This window comes from Sminthopsis crassicaudata, chromosome 1, assembly GCF_048593235.1.
Source record: "Sminthopsis crassicaudata isolate SCR6 chromosome 1, ASM4859323v1, whole genome shotgun sequence".
Taxonomy (NCBI): domain Eukaryota; kingdom Metazoa; phylum Chordata; class Mammalia; order Dasyuromorphia; family Dasyuridae; genus Sminthopsis; species Sminthopsis crassicaudata.
In genome coordinates, this window is record NC_133617.1 from 524,513,773 (window position 1) to 524,538,299 (window position 24,527).

The window sequence follows — 24,527 nt, forward strand, 5'->3', positions numbered from 1 at the left end:
TCAGACATTCCCATGTATATATTTATTGAGATATAAATTTTGGGAATCAAAGGAAATCAAGAAACAACAGGGTTTCAGGGGCGAGGAACAAATCAGTAGACAGGCTCAGCTTTAAGAACATACTAGAAATGAAATCCTAGGGCTGGAATGAAAACCATGGGAATTCAAAGGCTTCTTAGGAAGGCTCTGTACTTGTCCAGAAAAGGGCTGGCAGAAGTCCGAAGCTCCTGTTGCAATTTTTGCATGGCTCTCTCCTGCTCTTGTTCATCTCCTGTCATCTTTTTAGAGTAGTATGAAAGGTAGAACTTTATCCAGTCATCCACGATGGTGGCCATGTCTGTCTCAGAGAATGCTGGTTTTGTGAATTCCTGGCCAAGGAGGAGAGAGAAGGTTACCATTCAAATATGTTGTTTTCCAGGCACTCAGTCTTTCCATCAGTCACTACATACCTCCCAGAAACTGCATTTCTATCCCAATTTTTTTTCATTAACCCCCCACCTTCCTTCCAAAAGTCAAGATGTCCTACATCCCTCTCACCTGCTGATCCAACAATTTGCTAAACTCTTGCATTGCTGAAGAAATTACATCCTGATTTGACTGGAGAAGAGCCATCTCCCTGCTTAAAGAAAGAAAGTAAACTCAAGCAACTTTTCTACCAGATCTTTGCTACCCACCTCTAATACCTCCAGTATCTTGTCTCTTCTTCAAATCCCAAGTGTTCCTTTCCCTCAATCTCTCATCAATCCCTAGCTATTTCTCTCTAAAGTGAGCTTCTTTCCAGCCAAAGCTAGAGCTTCAGCTTTTGGTTCTATTCTGGATACCTCACCTTTCTTTCTCCAGTTTCGTCTGTGTGTCTGAGAGTAGGAAGAGTAAAAAAGGCATTTGAAGGGAGGAGACATCTAAAGAGGGGTGGCACCCTGAATCCAACCCCTGAACCACAGTGATAAGTGAAAGAAGAGGGAGGAGAGAAAGGGAGGGTCTTTTCTGAGCCAAGAGAGATAGAAGATTGTATAGAGACAACTTAATGGAGAAAAGGCAACTAGGTGAAACTGAGACAGTCTCCTACCATCGTTCTGTCCTTTTGCCCTGTAATCCTTGCTTTTCCCCTCTCAATGATGTCTCCTCTTTAAGAATTTGAACATCTGGACTTTCCCAAAGCTCAAGGGTTTATTTCCCAAATCCTTATGTAATCTCTCCAAGGGCCTGGTTACCAACTCTCTCTAGTTTCTGGCTCACTTCTGGAGTAAATTCTAGAGAATCTGCCCTGTATTTTAAAAATCCTGTTATAATTTGTCCTTGTTAAGAAAACTATAAAAGATGATTCATAAAGCAATGTGTATTAAAAATAAACTTATTACAAATAACAAAAGTTAAAAGAAAAGAAAACAGTAAAAGGAGGAAATACCTTGAGCTACAAGTAAGATCACAGGACTCTAAATTCAGAGATATAAGGGACCTCTGTGGTCATCTAGTTTATCAATCTTCTCATTTTACAGCTGAGGAAACTGAATTGAAATTAAGTTATTTTAGTCAGACAGGTTGTAAGAATTTGAATTCAGATATTTAATCTCCAAATCTAGGATTTTTTTCTGCTATACAAAGTTGACAAAGTGAGGATATGGGGCAAGAGCAAAGGAAGAGGGAGGAGCACAAAGAGAGATCAAGTTTTATTCTTCTACTGTCTTTGATCACCTCAGAACTGGCAACATGTTGGTATTCTACCCAGCTATTATTAATATATAAGAGCCAAAAGCACTTTATTTAATATTCAACACCAATACCTAAACTAACAATTCAGGGAATGAGAGACCAGCAGCCAAGCATAATATTGACACATTCATTATGGGAAGGAAAAAAGTAATTTTGTGACTGATATTTTGCTCAGTTAAATGTTAGCTTTGTATGGTACCTTCCTGCAAAGAGTTCTCAATGGTTACCTTAAGTCTACTGTGGTTGGAATCTCTTCAGTGCTGTAAATATATTCTTGTTGCTCATTAGTAAATTGTGTTATGTTGAAGTGGCAATCACTCAGATTTTGGTACAGAAATAGTGTTATCCTTAATGACAACAAATAGACATTGAAGATCTTTTATGTGGAAAATAATGGGTTAGACCCAGGCAAATAAAGAGGTTTAAGTCCCTGACCTATGATTCTGTTTCTCCAAGTAGATCAATACTAGAAGATTTTAGAATAAGATTCTTAGAGAACAGAGGATCTTTGAGGTCAGGGACTTAAAGGACATCTAATCCAATTCATATTCCTCTCTCCATTATACAGATGAGTAAACTGAGGCCTAGACAAGTGAAAAAAATTTCCTTAAGATCACCTAGGTAGTAAACTACAGAGGAAGGATTTAAACTTAGGTCCTCTGATTCCAAAACCAATCCTCTTTTGTTTCCTTTTTTTTTTTTTTTTTTTTTTTTTGTTAAAGCAGCTGCTATTTTGTAATGTTATTTAAATTGTAATTGATGGGATACAGCTTCTAGGGAAAATGTGGCAGTTGCTTTGAGACCACCAAGTTTTTGCCCAGTTCCACAGATAATGCTGGCTGCCAGATAATAATCTATCTGTCTGTGATAACAGAGTTTCTGGGACAAATGGTGAGGTGCCTACTAGACCATTCCTCAATTCTACCTCTGGGCCATAAAATTAATGTATCAGTGTCAAGAAGAACCAGATCTCTCTCTTTTCCTATAAATTTGTCTTCTTGCTCCTGGTTCTTTGCTAAATTCTGTTGGAACTTATAACTACAATAAATTCTGCCCCTTGATTTGGAGATGAAAGTTCTTTTGAGACACCTTGAGATACCAGTTTGAGACTCCAAATTTAATCAGTATAGAAATATATATAATCAGTATAGAAATTGTTTAGAGATTGCTGGGGAATGGAGGGATGGTGTCACTGAGGCCTCACTGAGAAATCTTGAGTTGACCTTTGGAGGATAGCGGGGTTTAAAGAAATGGAGAGAAAGGGGGAGAGTATTATAGGATGGGTAAGCAAAGATTACAAAATACAATAAGTGCAGTAATTTTGAAGTTAGAGGACCTGGTTTTAATTACCGCTTGTTCTCTGGATAAACTTGGGCCAGTCTTCACTTTTCTATGGTTTAGCTTCCTTATCTATAAAATAAAGGAATTAGGCTAAATGATTGAATAATGTCCTTTCCTGCTCTAAATATCTGGCCTAAAGTAAGAATCTCCACAGCATGTTCTGATGGACAGAGAACAAAGCAACAGTGAGATGAAGCTATAGATTTTTGTGGAAAGCAGCTTCAAGGAATTGGAGATATTTCTTTTTCCATCTTTTCCTATGCCTTCAAATGCCAAAAATCTGCTCTTTATTCTTCCTTTTATACTTGACTCTTTTCCCAAGCCATTACCCTTGCACTGGATAATTCTCCCCCCTTCCTTGTCTCACAAGCTCGATGAACCAGTTCAAATCTACCTCATCCTTTATTCTTGAAACTTTCCTCCTACTAACAAAAGATATATTCTAGGTCCCCTTCTCTTTTCCCTCTATATTTGATGACTTTATTAGCTCCTGTGAATTTAATTATCATCTCTATGAAGATGATTTAACAGATATATATATCCAGTTCTACTCTTTCTATTGAGCTTCAATCCTGCATCACCAACTACCTTTTTGGCATTTCACACTAAATAATTATCTCAAAATCTACATGTACAAAACAATATTCATTATTTTCCTCTCTCAAACTTTTCCTTCTTCTAAACTCTCCTATAACTGTAGAGATTACTACTATCTTTCCAGTCAGTCTGATTAAGGACCTCAGTGTTATCTTCAACTCCTCATTCTTCCATACGTCCAATTTATTGTTAAATCTTATAACTTTTACACTGACATCTCTCATATATGTCCTCTTTTCTCCATTCATACAGCCACCACCCAAGTTCAGGTGTTAACCAGTCATGTAGAATATTAAATACCTTCTACTTGGTCTTTCTGCCTCAAATCTCTCCATGCTCTATCTTCTACTTAGCTACCAAAGTGTTTTTCCTAAAGCATAAATCTGATCATGTCATATACACATACTTGCCACCCAATAAACTCTAATGGTTCTTTATTACCTCTAGAATCAAATCCAAAATTCTCTATCGCTTAAAGATTTTTACAACCTGGCTCCTTCCTATTTCCTAATCTTTTGATATTTTATTCTCTTCCACCATATTTCTCAAAACTTGCCTGAGTAGGTTGGAGCCAGAATTTTCTTAGGATTGATTTTTATTCTTTATCCTTTATGTGAACCCCAACTGATCTAGGGCCTTTGCCAGCATGTTCTCATCTGGCTCAGTCAACATTATGTCATCAATATAGATAGGTAAACTGGTATCTCAGGAAATGAGGCCTCTTTCAGGTCTCTGTTCACTATAATGTGATAATTGAGGGAGATTTTAGGTAGGCCTATGTGGGGAAGGATGATGAAGGTTTCCTGGATGCTTTGCCAGGTGAAAACAGACTGTTCCTGACTAGTCTCAGCTATGTGGATAGAGAAACTAGCACCCTAGGGCTAGGCTGCCTGGGTTCCCTGATCTACAATATTGATGAGGTCCAGTTCAACTGTAAAGAGGGTTGTGATGCCTTTGTTTAGCTCCACCATAAGCTTCCAGGTACCATATGTCTTCCTTAAGAGACAGAGTTGTTGTAAAAGATATTTGTGTAATAAAGTACTTCAGCTTCCTTCTCCATCATCAGAGGAAAAAATATCTTTCATCTCTCCTGATAATTAGTTCCATTTAGCTGTACCTACAGTATAGTATATATAGAAGCTGATAAAAGAGCCTGTGCAAATATTTATTCCTAAGATCCTAAGATATCTCTTCCCTCCATGGTTTGGCTTCTATATCTTCCTCTCAATGATCAAAATGGACCTTTAAAAGATACTTTAAGCTTGGGTGTGGCTGAAAGGTTCTTAGTGCTCCCTGCTCAATTTCTTCTTACAATCTTACAAGCACCAGGATGGGCAGGCCCCAAATTTTAGAAACCACACCTAAAGATCCCTCTAAGAGAGAACATCTTTTTTCTCAGCCCATTGAGTGGGTTAATAGGCTATTTGATACCTCTCTACTTTTCTCGGAATGTCTCTTCACATTAACAGCTGTATTTTCAAAATCATAACAGTCCCAATATCTTGCTCAAATTTCACCAATTGATCAGTATGTAATTGTATGATTGTATTAGCTAAAGTTTGAATACATTCTGCTGAGCCTCCACCCAGAATCTGATTTCCCTAGACTTGGAGGGCTTAACAAAATGGTGGGACATTAATATTACTAATTAATGATGAATATGAATACAGTAACATGAATACATATATAAACTGATACACTGTGAAGTAATTAGCCCTAACAAAACAATATACATAGTAACTATAACAAAATGAATAGAAAGGACAATCACAAATCAAAGTAAACATTGCAAAATTACCAAGAACAAGCATGACCCTAAAGAAGAAATGTAAGAGATCACCTCCCCTTCTCTGTTGCAGAAATGGAAGGGACATAGATGTGTAACATTGTATATATTTTTGGACATTTTTCAATGTATTAATCAGCTTATTGATTATCTTTTTTCTTCTTTTTTTAAGTCTTTAAAAATATTCTTTATGTATGAGATGAGATGGGGAGATGAAGAATATAGGAAGTTTTAGGTAATATAAAACAAAAGCAATCAATAAAAATTTTTTTTTTAAAAAACTAGGTTTAACTTCTGAATCCAATTCTTCCTGTGCAACAAAAAATTCGGTTCTGCACACACACATTGTATCAAGGATATACTATAACACACTTAACATGTATGGGACTGCCTGCCATCTAGGGGAGGGGGTGAAGGGAAGGAGGGGAAAATTCAGAAGTGAGTGCAAGAGATAATGTTGTAAAAAATTACCCATGCTTATGTACTCAAAAAAAAAAAAGTTATAATTATAAAATTAATTTTAAAAAAATAAATAAAAAAGTTATTATAAAATAAAATAAATAAATAAATAAAATAAATAAAACTAGGTTTAAGAGAAAAGAAAGGTCCTGAGAATGAAGAATGGTAGGAAATGGCAAGGCCACTCAGGTGAATGGGGACAACAGTGAAAAACTTCATGGAGTTTTCTGAATGCAGCACACTCTGCACTACACCCCAAGGCCTCCCTTAAATGGAAGCTGATGCTATAAGAACGGAGGTCAAAAATACTACAGCTCTTGCCCTTTCTCATATCCCTGGAACAGCTAATTGAGAAACTGACATCTGGACAAGAGGGCTACAGTATCCTTTATTGAGTGTTTACATAGTGCTTTAAAGTTTGCACGAAGATGTTTCTTTGTTTCACAGCAATGTGACGTTAGAGTTAGGTGATTTGAAGCTGAAATGCTTTGAGCTCGGGCCTTTGTGATTGAGGCCAGGTAGACATTAACAATAGCTATAGCTGGTATAAAGCGTAAGGTTTGCAAACCGTTTTGCACACGTCACTTAAATCTTCCTAAGAGTCATTATCCTCTTGCAGAAGGGAGGAGACTGTAGCGGACCCAGAAGCTGAGGGTCATAGCTTAATCGGAGGAGAACTCCGGTTTTCCTTATTAGAGCCTCTGAGCTCTCTATTCACTGCGTCACCTAAATGCTGCTCCCTTTCACTTTATGCGTCCCTGCGCCTGGTCCCAGCGTGGGCCTCGGGCTCTGAATGGAAAGTGGGAGCTGCAGGAAAATCTTAACAGCTCATTCGGTAAACTTTGGAAATAGTTCGTGCTTTGCCTTTGTGTACATTATGTCCTTCTGGAGTCGCCGTAGCTTCCATCCGTGGCAAACCTCAAACATGGAAGGTCCAAGCCGGAACCGCGCCGGCTGCCAAGCGGATGTACGGGGTTAAAGGTCACCCGTTCCCGCAGCTGCTGCTTCTGGCGGGATCTGTGACAGAGGCGCCGGTGAACCGAGATGTCAGGCAGCAAGGGGCCCGTGGCACTGCAGTGCTGGGAGCGCTTTGGTTCCAGGAGCCCCCGTAGTTGCACAGTAGCCCCCGACGGGAGCTTGTGCTGGGAGGCTGGGGGCGGGCCCGGGCAAGGCCTTCGAGCTGCTCTCACGGTGATGGATCGCGGGAAAGACACCCCCTCCCCTCAGGAGGAGAGTATAGAAAGATATACCTCCCACTCTGTAGAAGGAAGTGTAAAGAGACCACTCCAAGAGGGGAAAGTGCGGAGACCCCTCCTTTAGGGAGGAAGTACCTCTGGAAGGTTCTAAGGAAACCCCCACATTATGAAGTAACTTAGAGAGAAGAAACCAGAAACACTTCCTCCCCCCAAAATAAGGGGTGGGAGGAGGGAGGGGAGGGACAGGTCCTCCAAATAGAGACAGGCAGAACAGAGATGGTCCCAAGCAGGAAGAGAGGCAGAGATAACCTTCATCCCAGACTTCTGTAAGAGAGAAAACTCACTTCCTTCTCTCCTTCCTCCCCTCCCCCCAGGCTGTGTTCCTGCCCCTTGGCTTCCCTGACAGTGTCAGCCCAGACTACCTGCCGTACCAGCTGTGGGACACAGTACAGGTTATTATCAGGCCCCCTAAGGGGGAGGGAGAGGGATGGGAGGATAGAACATCAGGAGGTCATCTAGGTCAGACTTCTCTTTTTCCAGAGGAGGAACTTGAGGCCCAGATTGGTCCACTTGAATCCGGGTCTCTTTTTCTTTTCCCCAGTGTTCTTTCCATTCTTTACTTTGGGGCGTTATGACAGGACTGGCAGCTTGATGTAGTGGAGCGAGCCCTGGGCTGTAAGTCAGAAGACCTGTTCTAGTTTTAGGCTTGCCCTGCTTATTCCTGGTCTTTTTCTGGGCCTCTGTAAAGGGAGGGGGTTTGACTAAATGATCTCTAAGAAGGTCCTTTTAAACTGTGATGACAAATTCAAAGCTGGGAGAACGATGACATTTCTCTTACCAGATATCCTTTCACCATCCAGGCTTTTGCCTCCAGCCTCACAGGCTCCTTGGCGACCCAAGCTGTCCTTCAGGGGGTTGGGGTGGGGGATGCAGCTGCTTCTGTCTCAGCTGCCACCATCACTTGGCTCTTAAAAGGTGAGCTATGATCGATATGCCAGTCGCCAGTGGCTTTTATCTTTTTAGCCTTGTGTTTCCAAGTTGATGCTTTCTTTTCTCTTCCCCCAAATGCCTGCCACACTTTCATAACTAAGTCCCTTTCCCCCACCTGGTATTCTGGGTTCTTGTCACTAAGGAAAGGAACTCATTCTGCTGTGAATTTCCCCCCTCTAATCCATTCTGCATGAGTCTACTCAATTTTTACCTAGCCTTAATCAGAATGGATATTGCCTCAGTCACACTGAATCCTGGTTTAGTTCAAAAAGGCCAAGGTCTCATACTGCATCCAGGGCCAACTTGTCCTGATCTGTATCTGGTCACTGGACTCTAATGGCTCTGGAGAAGCAATTGAAGTAGGGGACCTTGAATAGCTCTCCCTCACTTAAATCAATTCACTTGCAAGTTATGATGCTTCTCTGATGTGGTGGTCCTTTTCCAGAAAGGATAAACAATACCAAGCTGGTCTTTCTAATGCACAATTCTGACAAGGTCATTCCCAGTCTTATTTGAAAATCTTCAGTGTCTCCTCATTGCCTTCAAGGCATGAGTTCTTAACTTTTTTCTGTATTAAGGACCCCCTTTGGAAGTTTGGGGAAACTATGGACCTCTATTCAGAGTAATGTTTTTAAATGCATAAATTCACAGGCCACTGATTTAGAATGATATACAGATCTATGGCTCAAAGCTTCCACACTCCCATCATTCCAATTTTGCCATTTTGATTAATTCTGGTTTTTGTACCTACTTTCCAGCTCATGCTAAACATTCATTCCCACTTTTTCCTTGAACATTTTACTCCGCTTGGAATTCAATTCAGTGTATATTAATCGCTTACAAATATCCAAGGCATTGCACTCATTGCTAAAGGTTTTTGTGGTGGCTAGAAACTGGAAATTGAAGGGATGCCCACCAATTGGAGAATGGTTGAATAAATTGTGGTATATGAATCTTATGGAATATTATTATTCTATAAGAAATGACTAGCAGAATGAATACAGAGAGGCTTGGAGAGATTTACATGAACTGATGCTGAGTGAAATGAGCAGAACCAGGAGGTCATTATACACTTCAACAATAATACTACATGATGATCAATTCTGATGAACATAGCTCTCTTCAACAATGAGAGGATCCAAATCAGTTCCAATTGATCTGTAATGAACAGAACCAGCTATCCCCAGAGAAAGAATACTGGGAAATGAATATGGACCACAACATAACATTTCCACTCTTTCTGTTAATGTTTGTTTACAGTTTTGTTTTTTTCTTTCTAAATCCGATGTTTCCTGTGCAACAAGATAACTGTATAACTATGTATACGTATATTGTATCTTGTATCTAACATATACTTTAACATATTTAACGTGTATGGGACTACCTGCCACCTAGGGGAGGGGGAGGGGGGAAGGAGGGAAAAAATTGGAACAGAAGGTTTTGCAAGGGTCAATGTTGAAAAATTGCCCGTGCATATGTGTTGTATATTAAAAGCTATAATAAAAAAAAAAACTAAAAAAATGCCACAGGAGAGGTGAAGATAAATTAGACCAAGCCATTAAGGAGTTTATATACTTTCTTCTACTGTTTCCACCTGTCAAAAATCCTTATTTAATCACCAGCAAGAAGTCATTCCTCCCTTTTCCATATTCCTGTAGCATTGTTTGTACTACTCTAAGGCATTTATCATTTTTAATTTTTTATAAAAGTTACTTGTAAGTTGCTGATCTCAACTATCCAACTGTTTCATGAGAACAGTCATTGTGTTTTAATTATTTTTCATCTCCTTTCCTGTCCTCTCCCCAAACAATTTACACATAATAGATGAGAACCAATTACTTGCTAAATTAATTAACAAACATTGAATTTGGAGATCTTTTGGCCTCATTTGTCCTCTCTTCTACCATAGATGGAACTGGAATGCTGGGGCGAATTGGTTTTGCCTGGTTGATGGGGTAAGTTCATCTTTCTTCCAAATCAGGTCTGATTAAATCAAGAGCTTTCATAGATAATCATTGTGTCTTTTAACTCTTCGTGGCCACCATAACCTGGCAGAGCTGACCTTCATCAAACTGTGAAGTTTGATTTTTATAGCTTCCTATTTCCCCCCAACCTTTTTGCAGTTAATGAATCAGTATTCCTTGAAAGCAGTTGTAATATCAGTCTTTCTCTTTCTACCTTCCTTTTCCCTTTTTCTAAACCACAGAAACCACTCAGTTTTTTTAAGAATGTTAGAACATGGAGATAGAAAACCTTAGAAGAGGAAACTGAAGCCCAAGGGGCACTCCCCTGAAGCCACAGATAGTTAATGATGGAGCTAGGACTAGACTGCCAGTTCATGACGCTTCCACTACAGTATGTTGCCTTGCATTGTTCCATCTCTCTTGTCCATGGAGAAAAGATTTGATATCAAATACGTTGAGGGTATTGAGGGACCAAATGTATTCCTTCTCCCAGTGCTACTTAGATTTTAAAATAAAGCCTAGAATAATAGGTTAAACCAGAATAATAAATCTCTAATGATGGGGTTTTAGGTATAATTGATGAGTCAGATGAAAGATTTTTGGGAAGAAAGGGTCTTCCTAGGGCCCTTTAGATCACTTCATATATTCTGCCTCTATGTGAAACTGACTGCCACATAGTAAATGCTTTCTTCTTGATTCCAACGTAATAAACTCTCTCCTACAGGAGCAGACTGGATTGCGATGCCAAGAAATGGAGGTGATGAGGGTGTAGTGGGGAGTCACAGAACTGGTGGGAGTTAGAGGGCACAAGGTGAATCTTTTGTAATGGAAATACAGGACCTCTGCCCTCTGACCTCAGGCTCTTTGCTGATGTTCTCAATGATGCAGCCATGTTCCTGGAGATTGTGGCCCCAGCATTCCCATCCTGCTTTACTCTCATTGTTTGTGTCAGCAGCTTGGCCAAGGTACTCGTCTTGAGAAGAAATGGGGGACCAATCAATCACGGTCATTTGCTCATTGCTTATTGTAGGCATAATTCTGTGTTCCTTAGAAGATTAAGAGATGCATAAGACATAAGACCAGCACCCGGGAGGAGTTCAGCAGGAGCAATAAAAGACTTTTTCCTGAGTTCAAATCTAGTCTCAGATATTTACTAGCTATGTGACCCTAGGCTAGTCACTTAACCCTGATTGTTTCTATTTCCTCATCTGTAAAATGAGCTAGGAGAGGAAATGGCAAACCACTTCAATGTTTTTGCCCAGAAAACCCCAAAAGGGATCACAAAGAGTCAGACATGACTATAAAACAACTGAAAAAATCCAATCTAACTGTATGATAATTAGTCTTTGGAATATGATATTGCTGTATGGACATTGAGCTTTTCTTACTTCTGTAATATTTCACTCTTAGTGCATTGTGGGAGTAGCAGGGGGAGCCACACGGGCAGCACTGACCATGCACCAGGCCAGGAGAGACAACATGGCTGATGTTTCCGCCAAAGATGGAAGCCAGGTGAGAGACCTGAGAAGAGCTGTGGAGTTGAGGCATAGGGATTTGAGCTTGAATTGCAAGGGCTGAGTTGGGATCTGTGGGAAGATAACCTAACCCTCCTTTCAGGAGGAGCAGAATTTAAGTAGATACCCCAGTGTCTGTGAGTAGGTCTGATAAGCTAATCTAGACATAGCCAAATGAGCTGGTTTCTTTCAATGACCCAGAGGAACCACTTAGCAGATTAACAGCTTGTCCTCCCCAATTTTTTGCCATGTGAAAATTGCTGGAGAATAGAGGAAAGGGTTAGTACATGTTAGGGCTAAACCTGGAAATTTAGATTGAGAGCCCATTCTCCCCAGTCTTAGTGGAGGGTTAGTATGTTAGTGGTATTTGGAGATAAATTGACTTCCCATCCAGGTCTGAAGCTGCTCCATACAATACTCTTGTATTGCTTGAGGACAGGTAAACTTCGTTTGATACCCAAAGTAATTAAACTCCTGTTAACACTTCTTTGTTACTTTTTTTTTTTTTTAGTTGTCTAAACTTAGAAAATTTTATGAAAAATTTATCATCTCCCTTCCTAGATTGTCAGCTCTCCAAAGCTATATCCTAAGGAGTCAATTGGTTTGAATAAAACATAGTCTCTTAGATTTAAAACTAAAAGGGATTGTCTAGAAGCATGTTTAAAGGGGTGATAGAGGTGGGAAGACAACTTATAGCCAGATTTTTTTTAAAGATCCTTGAATTGCAATTTAAGAAATTTGGACTATATTCTGTAGAAAATGGAGAACTGTAGGGAGTTTCTTGAGTTGGAGAATAATATGGTAAAAGTTCTGTTTAAGAAAGATTAATTTTGCAGTGGCTCCATGATGTCAGAACTGCTGGACTGACATTTTTCCTTTCTACCAACTTCTTTCCCAATTCAGGAAACTTTAGTGAATTTGGCAGGACTGCTGGTCAGTCTTTTACTTCTTCCTCTTGTATCTGAACGTCCAAGGTGAGATTTTAGGGGAAGTCACGAAGGAGGGGTTTTGAATTCCTTGTTTTGTCTGCCTTGCCTTCCACTTCTGATCTCATTTGTTCTCTAGACTCAGCCTTCTTGCCTTCTTCCTTTTCACCGCCCTTCATCTCTATGCCAACTACCGAGCAGTTCGGGCTGTCATCATGGAAACCTTCAATGAAGCTCGACTTTACCTTGTCCTAAAGCACTTCATTCAGTGGGGAGAGGTCTTAACACCTCCCTCAGCCAATCGTATGGAACCACTGTGGACAGGTGACACTGCCTTTCAGTTTCCCCCATACCCTAAATCTAGTCCCTGCTGAATGTCTTGACTCTGGCTCTCCATAGGTTGCCTCCCTGCCCTGTCATTGTCCCTGGGTGTAGCCTTGCACAGCCTGGTCTCCAGGTGAGTGACACCTTCTCTCTCTTTCCTTATCCTCTCCCCCCATGCATTCCTTGGGCACCTGTTAACTCCATATGAAGACCTTGCACTTCCTTACCACAAAAAGCCTTTGCCCCATCTTCTCTTTTTTTGACATCCTGGCATATCCCTCACCCACAGCCTCCCTACCATTGCTGCCTTCTCCTCTTCCATATATGTCCTGGTTTTGTTTCTCTTTCTCTAGTGCCTTTGAACTGCAGCAGGTGAGTGAGGGACATCAACAACCCTACCTCCTGCGCTGGGACCAGTGCCGAGGTGAGAGGGGTAGAAAGCAAGATAAGCTAGGGGAGAAAGAGGAAAGGTAATGGAATTTTATGGAAAACCCTTTCCTTTAGACAATTTATATAAGAACATTAAAATTTTCTTTTAATTCCCTTTAATAAGAGCTTAGACAAAAGTAATGTTGACTACATGATATAGGTAGGTAGATCTGGTTGAACAATTCACCCCAGAGACTTTTAAAGTCACTGTCAACTTGGATGGAAGCTTCTGATGCTATAGGGCTTTCTAATCTAATCAACATTTTTATCTTCAATTTAAAAGAAGTATGTGGCAGAGTATACACCACATGGCCAGATAGCTGGTGTAGTGGATAGAGTGCTAGGCCTCATCTTCCTGAGTTTAGATCTGACATCAGACACTAGCTAAATGGCCCTACTAGATTTTTGATCCTGGCCAAGTCACTTAATCCTATTTGTCTCAGTTTCTTTATCTGTAAAATGATCTAAAGAAAGAAATGACAAACCACTCCAGTATCTTTGTCAAGAAAATCTCCAAGTGGGGTCACAAAGAGTTGGACATGACCGAAAATGACTAAACAACAACCACATCACATTTGGTGATATTCTAAAGCTAAAAATGATAACTTTATTGGATGACATCCAGAATTCAAAAGATTTCAGTTGTTGAAAAATGGACTGAAATGATTCTCAAGTGACCTTGTGATATTAATGTGGATGTTCCTGTCAGTGATGTAGATAGCAGCCTATCAATGCCTATTTATCCTGAGCTGTTGTTGACTGTGTCCTTCCATATAAGGTTTTTACATTGAGCCCTAACCAATATTCCAGGAACTTTCTTTACTTTCTCCCTTCTTCATGAGTATGCCAGTAGAGCAAACAGGTGGTTCATTAAGTCATCAGCCTATCTCTATTGTTGTTTTTTTTTTTTAATTTATAAATTCCCCTAGCGACATATATTGTTCCAGTCTTTCTTCAGCGTTCCTTATTTGCTATATGTTATAATCTGCTTCTTCTCATTGTGTCTCTGTTGCCCTCTGAGTGATAGTATTTCAAAGACTGTTAGTGTTCTGTACCCAAAGCCATAGGACTAACTGAAATGGAAAAAAGTGAATAAGGATAGATGTAAAGGCCTCACCTGCATGAATACAAGCTTAGGGAGACCTCCCTGGACAGCAATTTATGTGAAAGTTTTGTTTTACCATAAGTTTGACATTAATATGTCAACAGCCTTTGTGAGCTCATGATACATGAGCTCATTAAGGATTCTTAAAAGTCCTTGTTAGGCATGATTGTATGGAGATATAAATTCCTCTCTAGCATTTACATAGATATGTATATATAGAGTGGTTTTCCTCTCCATTATAATCTGGGATTTGTGAAAGAAATCTGCCTTTTTCTTCATGAGTTAGATGGTTTTCATTATATTTTCTCTCAATCGTCATCTTTTCAGGTGAAATAATTCTAATTCTTCTATATAATAGTCATTCATTTCTCTTTTTCTCCCCATCCCCACCCCGTGATCTCTATAATTGTTCTAAGGATCTTTTTCAGTTATTATCAGACATGTATTTAAAAAATATTTATTAAGCACCTGTATAAGATACTAGGGTGTATAACATTCCTATCCTCAAGGAACTTACATTGGGGAGATATGATATGCGCACACCAAAACAAACCTAATGATTCAGAAAATGTAAGCTAAAGGACAAATACTAGGATAGACTTTTTAATGGAGATTTCTGGAGTTCAAAGAAGAGAGAGTAGAGTTTAAGATAAGGCATTCAGAATATAGAATCTTAGTAAAGCCATGAGGGGTGAACAGGATAGAAAAGAAGGCATTCCAAGAGCAAAGACAGGTAGGGGAATGCATAAGGTATGTCCTAGGGATGAGACCAGTGTGCCACGCTAGTATGCCCATCTCTCTAGGCAAGATACAGGTGACGCTGGGCCAGGAAGCAAGTGCTGGGGTCATTCTGAGGGCAGCAACACATGGACTTTTGCTGGCAGCACTATTGGAGGATGTACCTCTTACAGAGGAGCTGGAGACCCTGAGAGGCCAAATCAGGGCAGGTGAGAGCTGAGGGGGAAGGGGAAAGGGTGGTGAAGTGGACAGCAAGAAGAGAGGCTAACCTTGGTTGTTGTTTTGGTCCACAGCCCCTGAAGGAGACAGTTGGACCATTGTCAAGGAAACTTACCAGATTCTTGATAGGTTGTATCCCAAGTTCTTAAAAGGTAATAAGATCCACACTCCTTTCTTTAATCATCCTACACTGAACTGGAAATTTGAGCATGCTGCATTCTAATATGGGATCTTCCACTTACTCATCATGTGATGTGGCAAATAGCTTCTTTTTTCTGAGCTTGTCTCCTTGGCTTTAAAATGGGGGAGGAGGGAGCAGTGCCAACCAGATGAAGAGCATGTAAGATTAGGAGGAAATCTTCCCTACCAGAGTTACAAGCTGTGGGCTGGGAGACAGAGCACCATCTGTTGGAGGTGGATGAGTGGCGAGCTGCATGGCCCCATCGGGAAAAGAAGATTTTGTGAGTGCTGCTGCCATCACCTGGGCCTAGGCCAGACAGGGACCAGGAATGCTCTGAAATCGGATCAAAGGAACAAGGATGAGCTGTTCTCAGTGGGAAAACTTTCTCCCTTGGCTGTCCCTTCTCCATTTTCTTTGGGTGGGAGAGCCTTCTCTGTGCTACCTTTTTATAAATGATTATTGGACTCTCCATGTCTCTGATAAGATTTGTTTTTAGTCCATTCCAAAGTAGCCATGTTTTAAACTGACACAACAGTATAAATGATATATGTATTCACTAAGTACAGTAATTATGTGAAGTTGACAAATGAGGAAGCTGATAAAGATAAAAATGAGCCACAGTCATCATGCTAGGGCTTGTTTTTATTCCTCTTAGATTGTTCATCCTAGATTCCAGCAGTATCAGTGCTATAGTTGCCCAGTTTCTTCCTCTCCCCCACCCCCCCCAGTTCCCAACAGCAGAGAGCCAGGACAGCACTGGATCACCAATGCTCCCTTATTAAAGGTCTCAGGCATAAAAACCCCAGAGGAAAACTGCCACTGCCATCATTAGCAATGCATTGAGGTTGACAATCCGAGTCCATCGGGGATCCTCGCTAATGTCTTCCAGTTGCTGGGCTGTTGTTTCTTCAGCTGTGGGAGGTGAAGAGCTACTTGAACTACTTCCACTCATCCCACAGAACCAGAGCAGGCAGTGACGGAGTAGGCCTGGGGCTTCTGGTGGGGGTTCTGAAGGAAACAAAAATTCATTGCTAAGCCCCCTGAGTCAAAGAGAAAAACCAGCCCCTCTCCTCTGTAGCTGTAGATTTAGGACTGGTTCCTGTCCCCAGCCACCAGTGGCCTACCATCTATCTCTACTGCATGTTCCAACTGGCCATTTGGCACAGGGGATTCAGGAGCTTCTGCCTCTTGCTCATCTGTGTCTAGGTCCTCCCGTTCTTCTTTACTGTGACGGAGACTGAACACAAGGCGGTGAAGCTAGGAGAAGAAGGGGCATGTATATTCATTGCATTTACTCCTTCAATAGGCACTCATCAAGCTCAGGGTACCATAGGGAATATTGATACTAGTTAGATTCAATTTCTTCCTGTAAAGTCCATGAGGGAAGGAGGGGGAACAGCCTCCAGGAAGAAGGAAAACATCCAGACTCTAGCCTACTTACATGCTTTTGGGGGATCGGTGTTGTGCAGAAGGAGATGGTGAGGATTAAAATACAGGAACAGACAAAAAGCACAATGGCAAAGTAGAGGTAGTGAACACCACAGAAGAGACCAGGGCAGGAGGAGGGCCGGACACAGCTGCCAGTGCCAAAGGAGAACTCTGGGATGAGGCGAGCCAACCCTATTAGGAGGCCCCCAACTAACCCCCAAAAGGCACCCTGGTGAAGAGAAGAATGATTACTCTTAAATGTGACCCCCCCCCAAATCGAGGAACTCTTCCCTCAAGTTACCCCACTCCCAAGCTCCCTTTCTTAGGTCTAGATGTCCTGCCCCCTAAGTTCCCTCTCAGTCTACATTTTTAGGGCCTTACAGGTTCATTGACCCTGGGCACAAAGAGGGCAAGAACAAAGACAGCTGAAACTGGTGGGGCCAGGTAGCTGGAGATGGCTTGGATGTAGTCAAAAAGCTGACCACCTTGTGCAGCCTGGACCACAGGGAGCCAAGCAATTGAGACGGCAACAATAAATAGCACCCAGAGCCTAGGAAGAAAAATAAAGGTCAGAACTGTGGATCCCAGTTTCTCTGCTTGTAAACCAGGTGTTGGTTTACCAGGGAAATTGTACCCAGAATCCTGATCCAATGAGGCGCTAAGAGCTGGGTCCTCACCGGCCCACCAGCAGTAACTCTTTGTCTCCAGCTCGGGGCCGTAACCTTGTGTAAATGTCCATAGTGAAGAGAGTGCTGCTGCTGTTGAAGATGGAGGCCAGGGAGCTCATGAGTGCAGCCAGCATGACAGCTAGCATTAGTCCCCGAAGACCTAGATAGGAAGAAGATAAGGTGAAACTCTGGATAACACCTACAGGGCAGGTAGTGATCTAGTAGAAAAGCCCTCAGGAAGGAGGCCTTGGGTGAGGTGGCCTTACCACTAACTTACTGTTCTAGGACTTCATATATCAGGTGTTCAGTTTCCTCTTCCATCACAGGGTCTGCCCCTGATTTTCAAGGACCCTCACAGCTCTAATAGTCTATGATTACACAGATGTCTCCATTTCCCACTCCCAGCTCACCATTGGGCATGAGTTTCACCACCAGTAGCGGGTAGGCAATGTTGGAACAGCCAACCTCTGTGCCACAGATCTGCTTACACACTTCTGGAACCACACACGCCACCTTATCTAGGAAAGCACCATAAAAGCTGGAGAAAACCAGGCCCCATCAGATGGGGAAGTTGGGCATCTATGTGCCTGGGTCACCTGGATACTAAAGTCAGAGTGGAGTTGAGGGGCTGTTACCTGGGAAGAGAATCCGGCTGATCATTCCTGGCATGACCATCAGGAACATGGGCAGCAGCTTCAGGTAGCCACACAGGATACAGCCAGCCTTAATGTGGGTCAAGTTCTTTCCGGCTAAACATCTCTGTACAATAACCTGAAACATGAAGGAGGTCCCGTGGCTCAGAACCAATTAGTTGTTCTAAGATCGCAGCATTCCCATCCTCCCCTTCTTAGCCATACCTGGTCACTGCACCAATACCAGCCAGAGACAATGGTGAGCCCTATTAGCAAGGCTGGCCAAGGCAGATCCCCGGCCACTGGGTCCCGGAGGAGGTGAAAGGAGTCAGCTCGGGGCTGGTAGCAGGAGGAAGAGATGTTGCCCACCATGGGGTCCTCAGAAAATGTTCGGGTGGTCTTGGCTTCCAGGTACTTGGTAAAGAGGCCCGTATATCCGCCCACCTCATTGAAAGCTAGCACAGGGACGGGACAGTCACAAGTCCTGGCACAGTTTTGCATTTTCCCAGGGATCTAGATTCTTTCTATTGAAGGTCTAAGCTTCCTTTTCCCCTTAAAAGTACCATTTTTTTTTTTTTTTTTGTGAAATAGAGGTATCCTGCCATCTAGCCTAAGGTTTTTCCTCCCCAGAATTCAGGGTTCTGCTCTTCCATACCATAGCCCATGAGAATGAATGCTCCCCCAAGAATAACGAATGTCTGGACAGTATCTGTGTACATCAGTGCAGCCAGGCCACCTGGAAAAAGAATGGGGTCAGAAGAAAGGTCTTCCATTTCCCTTCCTTTCATTCCTCACCCCCCCCATTAAAAAAAAATAATGGTGGTTTTATAATTTCTAAGGCACTTATACATCTAGAATTTCACTTGATTCTCATTGCCATCATGTGAGTTGGGTAATAGGGCAAGGGCTGTTATCTCTCCCTGACATGAGAAAACGAGTGTTGCTCCCATTTGGGTGCTACATTTTAAAAAGGACTTTGACATCTAGAGCATGACCAGGTAATGTGAATAAGAATGTTGAACTAAAAAAATAGAAGATAAGATGGAGAAACATGTTTAAGTCTGAATATTTGAGTGGCCAGCAGTTGGAAGAGCTATTTTATTTGACTCCTAGAACTCAGTATTAGGAACAATGGGGAGAAATTGTGGAATGGAAAATTCTGGCTAAATTAAGGAAAAACCTAATGATCAAAGCTATCCAAAAAGGGGAAGGGGCTGCCTCAAGAGTTTAATGCAGTTAAAAGTCTTTGAGATAAGGGTGGATGGCTACTTCAGGATGTTTGCTAAGGAAATAATTCCCATTCAGGTAAAGGTTGGATTCGACTGTACCTTTTGTTTTTATTTTTTTTATATTATAGACCCCCCCCTTTGATAGTCTGGCCAACCTCTGGACTGTTTCACAGAATAGTGTTTTTAAATACATGAAATATATAGCATTGCAAAGGAGGCCAATTATAAACAAGAAAATGACCCCAAGTCCAGATGATCTTTGGGATGCTTTCCCATTTGAGATTTGAGGCTAAGGGAAGTGCTTTGTCCAGGATCGTGCAATAAGGCCAGGTCTGGCACAAAGGCTTTTTTGCCTTTCTGTATGTTTTGTTTTTTCCCCTGAATCTATACATATGATCTCTCTTTTGAACTACATCTGTGGCATGCCATTTTATACTAGATCATAATCCCTTTTGCCCCAGTGAGTTAGGTTAAATACCAACTGTATTTACCACTCTTGTATAACTGGGTATGTCATTTTTTCTCTTCAGGCCTCATTTTCCTCATCTATTGGAAGTAACACTATAATCCATGAACCTTACACTTCTACAGCACCACAAGTTGAGGGGCTTGGAACATTTGCTTTCCTATTTTAGATTCCACCATCCAGGGAAGGAGCTCTGAGCCTGCTCTACCCCCAAGCCATCTAATAAAGAACAAAACCACCTAGCCTGGCCACACTTAGGTCAGATCCTAAGTTTATAAGGTGAAATGATTTTTGTTCCTTCTCCCTAACAGGATTTTTCAGGTCACTCTTTCTTTTCTGGTGACGCTCTGAGGCCCCCCCTCCCATTGGCAGGTCCTGCCTTACCTACCTGTCACTGTGTAGATCATGGTGATGCCCAGGAGGGCAATAACAGAGGCATAGATGTTCCAGCCCAGAGCCTGCTGAATGAACACAGCCCCAGAGAACATGTCTACCTTGAGAGGGGGAGAAGGTCAATAGGAGAAACATGAGGATTTAGGCATCTCTGCTTCCAGGATCCAGACCTCCTTTTTTCCATTCTGTTCCCCATAGGACACATGTGTCACAACCTACATTCATTCTCAACATGACAGCCACACTGCCTCCCATCTTTTCCCCCTCCCCCCTTCTTTTTCCCTGGCCACTTCTACATGGCTGATTCCTACAGAAATTTTGGTGAAGATGTAGAGGAAGAGCGAGAGCACTGAAAGGTAGAGACGGATTCGATGACCCCCAAATCGCTTTCTCAGGTACTGGGGCATAGTGATGACTCCTGCTGTCAGGTACACGGGTGCAAACAGCCAGCCCAGGAGCAACACCACGAAGAGGGCCTGGGGATTGGAGTTACACATTTGTCAGCAGGGAACCACCACCTGGAGTAGGGGGTGGGGGAAGTGGGTCTGGGTAATGTAGAGCTGTCAAATGCACTGTCTGAATCAGACTAAAATGTAATTGGGAAATGTTTAAAAGAATAAAAATATAACAGACAATGCTAATTTGTGATTTTTCTAGGTCAGAATGCAGTCTTCCGAGATATATTTCTATTTGAATTTTGTTACCATGACTGTAGTGAGTTGGAAGGACGTTGAGGGCTCTGGAAGGAAAATATTCAAATCCAGGATGTGATGAGAATTGGGTTCAATTTAGGGACTGTTCAAGTAACAGGCTATTTATTATATCCCAAGAAGCTAGAAGTCCCCCAAAGCAGAATCTGATGTGGACAATGTGATGATTAAAGGGCACTACCCTCTTGTAATGGGGAGGAAATAGAGTCAGGAGGAGGCTAAGCATCAATACTGTGCCTTTTCAAGGCCTATATAGGCGATCTTGCCTGAATTCCTTTGTGAAAGAATTCCCTTCACAATCAGAAGGTTTCAGGTAGGTATTTGGAGAGCCTCCAGGGAAGGAGAAGCCAAAGACACCTCCTCCACCTCACCCACTTTCTATGTATCTCAGACTCCACATTAGGACATTCTATCTTAGAGCCAACCTTTAGGCTCCTTGCTTTAGGAGACTTTACCTCCATCTCTGGGAATCACTCCTTCACAGAGATAGAGGTGGTTCCCACAGTTCAGTAGTACTGATAATCCCTAGAAGATGGTGAGACTGGAGAAGAAAAGGGAGTGAAACTCACATTCCACTCAAATCCTGCCACAGCTAATCCACTTGCTGCACCTGTCCCGGCCAGGCCCACAAAATGTCCACTCCCAATGTTGCTGGCAAAGAGAGAGGCTCCAACCTGCAGGGGATGGGAGGGAGCTTAGTCAAGGAGAATAATCTCCACCTCCCCTCATTCACCTTCACATTCTTCCCAAACCTTTTCCCATGATACTCCAGCCTTTTCCCAAACTCCTCCTTACCGGCCACCATATCATGCTCCTCCCAGCCAAGAAGTATCCTCCAATGGTCCCCCGGTTTGTCCGACACATGGACTAGGAGAGAAAGTGGGGAAGGGCTGCAGCTAACTCTGAGGGGAGGGGATTATAGCTGAGTAGAACTTGAAGACCAGTCAAGGGGACTGCATTGTAGGGGGTGGGGAAGGAGGACACTGATGGGGGCAGGGTTGGACTAATGGGATCATCTATTTGTACCTCATTAGTGTCCTCATCACATTCCTCAGCCTTGTCTTAGTCTGAATATTAACTCCTATTACAGCCTTCACCCCTAGTCACATGGCCTTAGAAGCATATGATGTTAGTGCTGAAAGGAACCTCAGAGACCTCTCTCATTTTACAGAAAGACTGACCCATGGAGGGACTAGCCCAGAGTCATGCAGTAGCGGTAAAGCCACCATTTGAACTTGGGTCCTCTGGTTCTAAATCCAGAGGGCTCAATGACTGTTCTTTTTTTAATGTATCATATTCTCTGCCTAGCTCCTACCCAGATCCCTCTGATTTTGGAATACAGACCTCCAGCTCCCAGTCTGTGTCTTTCGCCTTTAGAGATACAGGCTTTTTTAAGTGCAGTAAATAAGAGGTCAAAAGATCAGAATTGAAATCCTGGCCCTACAGTTAATTTGTTCTGTAACCTTGGGTAGGTCATTTCTCTCTGACCTTCAGTTTCCTCTTCTAAAGGTTGGACTAGATGACCTTCCAGGGCCTTTCCAGCCCCAATATTCTAGTTTTCTATCCCTTACCCCCTCCCATCATCCGTTCTGTCCTCCCCAACCCAGCCTGAGGTCAAGACAGAATCCTTTGGCCTCTTACCCACAGACCGACCCCGATGACCAAAACGAAGTAGCCAGCGATGACAATGATGTCTGCTGGGTTGTCAATGAAGTTCCTGGAGTCTGCCATGCTCTCCTCCATGATGCCTCAGCTCTGCCTCTAGTCCTATCTGGGCACTGGCCTCCCCCTAACTCCGGGAAAGGTGGCTCCACCCTCCAAAGGTTTAATGGTTACCTTGGGGGGCACTGAGCCAAGAAGTCCCCACTTGGCACTCTCAGATAGCCAGTACCCCTACCCTCACCCTGGGTAAGATAGTTTGCGGTGGGATTCATGCTGATGGCAGGTTCTGGAGAGGAGATAAAAGTATAAAGTGGATCTACAAAGAAGATTGAGTCATTCAAAAAACTGGGAAGTAAGTGAAAATCCATTGATTGGAGAATAGCTAAACAAAGTGTGGCATATTAGTGTAATGGAATACTAATATACCTTAAGAAACAAGAAATATGAGGAATTTAGAGAAATGTGGGCAGACATAAACTACTACAAAGTAAAGTTAGCAGAACCAAAAAAAACAAAATACCAAATGACTATTATGATGTAAATGAAAAGAACAATATGTAATTCAAATGACTAATCTCAGTCCCTAAAAAAGATGAGGAAATTCACTTCGTTTCTTTCATTGGGAAGGTGGGGAGTGAGTATGAGTGAATGTATTATATATGTTCTCTAATAGACTGATGTCCAGTTGTTTAGGTCATTGTGGCTCCTTTTGGGGAGGCTTCTTGGCAAAGATAATGGAATGGTCCTTTACACATGAGGAAACTGAGGGAAACGGGGCCAATGACTTGTCCAGGATCACACAATTAGGAAATGTCTGTAAACACAGGAAATGAGTCTTCCTGTCTCCAGGTCCAGCACTTTGTGCACTATGGCACCACCTAGCTACTTAGATTTGATGTATTAATTGGTTTTGTCCCCTAGTTTTTTTTATAAAATAAGTTGCACAAAGGTGGGAAGGGGTAGACTTTCTAGAAATGCCTGTGATGGACTTCTCTACCCAAATATTACAATCACTCTTAAAATTCAGCATAAACAAAATTCATCTTTCCCTCCTAACCCCTCTCTCCCTGTTTTCAATTACATAGACTGATAGACTCAGATTCATTATTATATCTTTTCTCTTCCTCACCCCACACATAAGTCGTCACATCACTAATATCTCTCTGGTCTTTAGGATCTCTCACTTGTCTCTAATATCTTTCAAGTTGTCTCTTCCTTTCTATTCCTATGGAAAGGATAGCCTAATCCAAGCTCTCATTACTACTAGAATTTTTCTAACAGCTTCCTATTTGGTTTTTTTCTTCCATTCTCTTCCCCAACCTCTCCTACCAATCATTGCCACATTAAGCTTTCTAAAAGCACATCTCTGCCTCTTTCTCAGGTGACGTCAGTGATTTAGTGATATAAGGGACAGAGCATTTGGACTTGAAGTTAGGAAGATTTGAGTTCACATCCTACCTAAATACTAATTATATGATCTTAGGGAAGTCGACCTCTCCGAGCCTCAATTTTCTCTTTTGTAAAATGGAAATAATAATGATGGCACTTATGTCATAACCCTGTACAAGGTTATTGTACAGATCAAATGAAAGTCTGTGTGTATGTATAATACTTTGCAGTCTTTAAAGTGTTATATAAATGTTATCCATTACATTTATTATCTACAAGCTATACAGTTTAGCTTTCAAGGCCTTGCATAGTTTGGCCTTCCACTAATATTTCTACCTCTCTCTTCTACAAATACCTCACATTACATAAAAGTTGTTCATTTTATTATATCCTAGACACATCTTACATTAGTCAGTTGCTATAACTTTGTTCAGCCTGCCTTTGTTCCTGAGTTTGTACCCTGCCCCCTTT

The 24,527-nt window shown here is 41.9% G+C and overlaps 3 protein-coding genes across 5 annotated transcripts; 1 reads left to right on the forward strand and 2 right to left on the reverse strand.

Annotated features, from left to right (window-relative positions):
- AHSP (alpha hemoglobin stabilizing protein) lies at positions 1 to 960 on the reverse strand. Of its 2 annotated transcripts, none has more exons than XM_074281729.1 (3): positions 827 to 960; positions 538 to 616; positions 1 to 368 (listed from the first exon to the last, which is right to left on the reverse strand). In XM_074281729.1, the coding sequence occupies exons 1-3, from the start codon at positions 880 to 882 to the stop codon at positions 165 to 167; spliced, it is 339 nt and encodes a 112-aa protein (XP_074137830.1). In that variant the 5' UTR covers positions 883 to 960; the 3' UTR covers positions 1 to 164. The 2 variants fall into 2 exon arrangements, with proteins under 2 accessions (XP_074137830.1, XP_074137829.1); XM_074281728.1 differs by having other exon boundaries at positions 538 to 619; positions 827 to 924.
- Positions 961 to 6,575: 5,615 nt separating this feature from the next.
- RUSF1 (RUS family member 1) lies at positions 6,576 to 15,948 on the forward strand. Of its 2 annotated transcripts, none has more exons than XM_074281727.1 (14): positions 6,576 to 6,728; positions 7,464 to 7,541; positions 7,950 to 8,064; positions 9,989 to 10,034; positions 10,768 to 10,800; positions 10,903 to 11,008; positions 11,454 to 11,555; positions 12,461 to 12,531; positions 12,623 to 12,807; positions 12,883 to 12,940; positions 13,161 to 13,231; positions 15,145 to 15,288; positions 15,373 to 15,450; positions 15,669 to 15,948. In XM_074281727.1, the coding sequence occupies exons 1-14, from the start codon at positions 6,687 to 6,689 to the stop codon at positions 15,761 to 15,763; spliced, it is 1,224 nt and encodes a 407-aa protein (XP_074137828.1). In that variant the 5' UTR covers positions 6,576 to 6,686; the 3' UTR covers positions 15,764 to 15,948. The 2 variants fall into 2 exon arrangements, with proteins under 2 accessions (XP_074137828.1, XP_074137827.1); XM_074281726.1 differs by lacking the exon at positions 6,576 to 6,728 and adding an exon at positions 6,843 to 7,084.
- A 155-nt stretch (positions 15,949 to 16,103) lies between these two features.
- On the reverse strand, positions 16,104 to 22,785 carry SLC5A2 (solute carrier family 5 member 2). Its single transcript, XM_074281725.1, has 14 exons — positions 22,647 to 22,785; positions 21,801 to 21,872; positions 21,575 to 21,679; positions 20,607 to 20,771; positions 20,291 to 20,396; positions 18,863 to 18,943; positions 18,433 to 18,662; positions 18,211 to 18,346; positions 17,986 to 18,093; positions 17,585 to 17,735; positions 17,289 to 17,457; positions 16,921 to 17,136; positions 16,604 to 16,736; positions 16,104 to 16,487 (listed from the first exon to the last, which is right to left on the reverse strand). The coding sequence occupies exons 1-14, from the start codon at positions 22,746 to 22,748 to the stop codon at positions 16,267 to 16,269; spliced, it is 1,995 nt and encodes a 664-aa protein (XP_074137826.1). The 5' UTR covers positions 22,749 to 22,785; the 3' UTR covers positions 16,104 to 16,266.
- Positions 22,786 to 24,527: the final 1,742 nt, after the last annotated feature.